General features: G+C 65.0%; 1 protein-coding gene across 1 annotated transcript in view; it reads right to left on the bottom strand.

Annotated features, from left to right (window-relative positions):
* The window catches only part of STKLD1 (serine/threonine kinase like domain containing 1), a 24275-nt gene that overhangs the window by 2859 nt on the left and 16455 nt on the right, over positions 1-4961 (bottom strand). The window contains exons 8-12 of the mRNA XM_023536469.1: positions 4250-4543; positions 3088-3168; positions 1443-1559; positions 872-1107; positions 174-755 (exon numbers count right to left, since the gene is read on the bottom strand). Coding sequence (XP_023392237.1) covers positions 174-755; positions 872-1107; positions 1443-1559; positions 3088-3168; positions 4250-4543 — 1310 coding nt within the window. The remainder of the gene's footprint in view (positions 1-173; positions 756-871; positions 1108-1442; positions 1560-3087; positions 3169-4249; positions 4544-4961) is intronic.

The following is a 4961-nucleotide window of genomic DNA, read 5'->3' as shown; positions in this document are numbered from 1 at the left end:
GTGCCAGTGCCATGGGTGACTTCTGAAAGCAGGAGCTGCCTGGGAAACCCCAGGGTGCGGGGGCTGGAAGCCTCCCTGGGCGGGCGCCATCTGCAGGGGGCCCAGCCCCCCAGGACCGTGCCCGCTCTCCATCCTCTCCCCCTCCTGTCTCGTCCTCGGCTTCGGGGCTCTCAGAGGTGCCTTTCGTGGACGACAGTTTGTCCTGAAGCCCTTGCAGGACAGGATGAGGTGGAGGGGCTCCTCTCACCGTCCACCAGCAGGACCCAGAGCAGGCTCAGGCCGCTGATGCAGACGTCCCTGTTCTCGGAGAAGGTGTCCAGATGTGCCAGGATGTGCTCGAACAGCCCAGCCTTCTGCAGCTCCTCTGCAGTGGGTCCTGCCGGGCGGGCCCTGGAATTAGGGCCGAGGAGAGCCCCTCCTCCAGAAAGCGCTCCCTGAGCACCTCCCGCTGTGTCCTCAGGCACTGCAGTCCCGTACCTGTCATGTGACCGGGCCCCTACGGTCTCATGCCCAGCGTGGGACCCAGAAACAAGTGGTCCATCGCCTGGCCCACCGTCCCAGCATCTCCCATCCCATGACTGGGCAGGGCCCAGGCTCTGCAGCTGTCCTTCCAGGGGCCTGGCCCTGCCCCCTGGGGCCGCACAGCGGGCCCGAGCCTCTTGAGGTGGACTGTAAGGGTCTATAAGGCCATGGGCACTGCCCCTCTCCTCCACGCTGTCCCTGACCCGGCCGCCCCTGCCAGCCCCACTGGTCGCCTGGGAGGCCCAGGTACTCCAGAAAATGGAGGCGAGCGGGGCGGCAGGGGCGACGAGGGCTGGACGTGAAGCGGACATCGGCGTGCAGCCGCGCGGTGGCCCCTGGCGCAGAGCACGTTTGCAGAGGCGTGCGAAGCAGGAGCGAGGGCGAGCGTGTGCAACGGGCCGACCGAAGGCAGCACCCGCCTCGCCGGGCCGGGGGCAGACCCACCCTGGCTGCAGATCATGGACAGCAGAGTGTAGCCCATGCCCAGGAGCTGCTGGGCCTTGGGGTGGCTCCGCATGATGCTCAGCAGGGCCAGGGTGACGGAGCTGTCGCTGGGTAACTCAGCGGCCGGGTCTTTTGCCAGTGCTGCTCGGGCCAGAGGAGAAGCTTGGGGTTAACTCCCAAAGCTGGGGACCGGGGGTGGGGGGTGGGCGGGAGACGGCATGTGGTGTGCTCCCTCCCCGGGGGGGGGCAGCGCCCCCACTTCGCGTGAAGGAAACCGAGGTCGGCCTCGTTCCCTCAGCTCGCAGCAGGTCTCCATAAGCGCTTGCTGCATGGACGACCGAAGGCCCCAAGGGTGGGGGACCGGCCCCCAGCCCACACAGCTGCTGAGGGGCACCGCGCAGCCAGTGCTGGTTTCTGAGACCCTCCCAGGCCTGCGCCAAGGTAAACACCGAGCACGCACCGGGCGCAGCGCCCACCTTGGCCAAGGACGCGTAGCAGCAGGGAGCAGCCGCGCAGCTGGACGTCCAGGTTCCTCTCGTGCTGCTTCATGATGGCGATCAACTCGTCCACCAGCTCCATCGGCCACGGGATACCTGGCAGGGCAGGTGGCAAGGTGTGACTTGGTGTAGGAGCAAAGTAGGAGGGGGCATGGACCAGGCTGGGGCCAGGCGTTGCCGGAGTCTGCAGGGAATGACACACGAGCCCGGGTTGGACAAGCAGGTCGTGGAGAAACGTGGCCAGTTGCCGTGCTGGCTGAGGGCTTGCCGTGTGCCTGCTGTAGGCCTCTCGTCCTCATCCCAGCAGCCCCGCGAGTCGCCCCCACTGGGATGCTCATTATGCAGATGACAGAGCAGGCTCACTGGCTTCGAACCCAGGCGGCCGGTTCGGGCCATGGGCCATGCCTGCCGTGAGAGTGGACATCCGTGGCCGCCGCGGCCCCTCTGCCGGGGCCTGTGCCTGCACCGAGGGGGCAAGAGGCAGTGGCGGCCAGCTGGGCCGCCGTCCCGGCCGTGGCCCTGCTCTACTGCCGCACCACCTCTCCTGGCCTGTCTCCTCACCGGAGGAGTACGGGTAGCAGGTCCTCCATCTCAGGCTTGTGAGAATGACCAGGACAAAGGTACCGGCACCCAAGAAGCCAAGCCACGGCCAGTCCGTCTCCAAACCTATCGGAGGCAGGTGTGGCTCTGGGGTGGCAGGAAAGGCCAGCTTCGGAGGGGCCCAGTAGCCTCCCTCAGCTTCTCCAGAAAGCCCACATCTCCCTTCCCATGCACCTGTCCGCACCTCCAGAGGGGGCCGAGGGGAAGGAGAGAGGGAGGGAAAGCTGCATGGCCAATATGGGGGTTCTGCTGCCGTGTTGGGGGGCCAGGCTGGGGCCTCTGTAAGCTCTGGTGCCCAGACACTGGGAAAGACCTTCTGTGGAAGGATGGAAGGTGGACAGTGGGATGGATGGACGTATATAGACGGATGGATGGTGGGTGGATGGATGGACAGATGGATGGATGGACGGATAGTGGATGGATGGATGAGTAAGTGAATGTCATGTTCAGGCTGGTGAGACAAAGGGTGAGTGGAGACATTTTATGAAACCATGTTTTCGCAAAATTAAAACAATGACTAATACTCATTGATGGCAAACGTTGGGGAGAGAGGTGCTCACGTGAATTCTTGAAGGTAAGTCGGTGCTTCTACGGAGGGCGATCTGCAGCATCTATGACGTCTTCCCACCCTGACATGTAGGAACTTATCCTACAGAAAGTCACACAAGCGTGCACACACCCAGAGTGCTCAGTCTAGTACTGTTTGTGACACCAGGAAGTTATCACACTCACATACCGTGAATAGGGGGGTGGAAGAGATAGGGTGTCTTCAGCATCCATTAAAATCGGTGAAGGGAGGCCACGAGAAATGGTGTGGATCCCAAGCCACCCACCCCCCTTCTCGGCTCGGTACAAGCGACATGGGGAGTGTTGCAGGCTGCCTGTTCCACGCAAGTCGCGAAGATGTGGACCCCGGTGGGACTATGAAGTGGCCTCAGGTGTGAGAGACGCACTGGAGGGCTCGCAGTGAGGGGCCAGGGTCTGCCCAGAGGAGCTGGGGGCAGCGAGTGGACTGGGTCTCTACCTAGCTGGTCATCGGGCATATCCAGGAGCCTGTTCATGGCCTTGAGCTGGACTTCGGGCCGGCTGGAGCTCTGCATGACCTCTGCAGGAAGAGAGCGTGGAGAGGCTCCTGCCCAAGCGTCCACCTGACCTCATGGGCTCAGGGCCCCCTCCGAGGGCCGGGGCACCTGGGGCCCATTTGTGGGCACCACCTCACGAACCCACGTGCTCAGGCGGAGGTGGCGCCCTGCCACCCCCACTTTCCAGGCCAAGCAACCTGCCCAGGGGCAAACCCGGGTCTGTCTTGGGGCACTGCCTCCCTCTGGTGGGGCGTGGCCAGAGCCCCGCTCCTGACTCCGCCCCCCCACCCCGGCTCTGCACGGCTCCTGCCGCGCTCAGCAGGTCCCTCTATCCCTGAGTCACGACAAACCACCCCCAGAAACGAGCTGCAGCGTCGGGGTGCACGCTGCAGACCCCGCATCCTACGGTAACCCTTCTGCCTGGGCACCACGAGAGTACCTCATGGCAGCCCGTGGGGTGGGTCCTGTTGTGACACCGACTTTCCGTGAGGAGCCTGAGGCTCAGAGAGGGTGCCCCACTTGAGGCCGCCCAGCTAATGGGTGACGGGCTCCGCCTGGACCCAGTCGTCTGCCTCCAGAGCCCGTGACCATGAGACACGGGGGCACTGAGGAGCTGGGGCCTTGGGAATGCCCCTTCCCCAGAAACGGGGCAGAGGGAGCGAGAGCACGGGGCTGGGGGCGTGGAGCTTCCCAGGAACGTGAAATGGCCTCTGGACCCTGGGCATAGCTATCGGGGGCCGGTCACCGTGCCCCAGCCGGGGGCACGCGGCAGAGACTGGCGCATGCGCCTCGGGTGCCACGTGCTGAGCAGGTGACGGGCAGCGCCCTTGACTGAGGCCTGTGTGTCCAAGTTCAGGGATCTCTGCGGGGACGCGCCTGCCGTCCTGGGGTCACCGCCACACCCGTGCCAGTGCCCAGCACCATTCTGGGCACGTGACCACACAGGAAGTGCTGTGAGCTGGCCAAGACACCCGGCCATCGAGCCGCGGTGCCCGGATGTGGAAGCGCACCCAGGGAGTTCGGGGGACGCGGCGGGGAGGGCGCAGGCTCCGCCCCTCCGGGACGCGGCAGGGGTGCCCTCCCCCTCGGGGCCCCCGAGATCACCTAGAATGGTGGGCAAGCTGCCCGCCAGCAGCACGTCGGAGACGAAGGCGGGCACCTCCTGGCGGTGCAGCGTCAGGGTGGAGCTCAAGGACCTGAGGCTGCTGCTCGAGAAGACGATGCGGATCACGTCCCTGGAGAGAACGCAGGGCCGCTGGGCTCCCCCGCCTGGCCCCCCGGGCCCGGCTGTGGGGCTGGGGGCAGCCGCCCGCCCCCACCTTCCGTCGGGGACCCCACTGGGCAGCCCCTCTCGCCACGTGGCAGGCGCGTCCAGCTGGCGCCCCAGCAGTCCCACCTCTAGGGACCTGAGGGGGGACAGTGCTGAGCCTGGCGCTTCCGCCCATGAGGGCCCCTTCCTCCATGAAAAGACATAAAAATCAGGTTTTGCAACTGTGTTGCTATAAAGGCCAAAATGACCCAGGCTGGATGGAGTCATTGTTACAGATTTTTTTCCTCCTGATTTTAAAATAAATGAGAATTAGCACATTCCTGGATGCTCCGGGCTGTGCCTCCCATGCCTGATGGACAAGCCGGCCGTGTTGGCACCCCGGGCTCCATGCACCGGAGACGCTCGTGGGGGCAGCCCGGCCTGGAAAGGCCCGCGATCGGGGCCGAGTCGGGGTGGGCGTGATGGCGGAGCACTCTGTGGCCTGGGAACGCCAAGCGGCCACACGGACATGGAGGCGGACAAACGTGCAAGATGCACTGCAAGGCT

Source organism: Pteropus vampyrus, unplaced genomic scaffold (assembly GCF_000151845.1).
Source record: "Pteropus vampyrus isolate Shadow unplaced genomic scaffold, Pvam_2.0 Scaffold157, whole genome shotgun sequence".
Classification (NCBI taxonomy): domain Eukaryota; kingdom Metazoa; phylum Chordata; class Mammalia; order Chiroptera; family Pteropodidae; genus Pteropus; species Pteropus vampyrus.
Note: the sequence above shows the minus strand (reverse complement) of the source record. Positions and strands in the feature narration are given on the sequence as shown.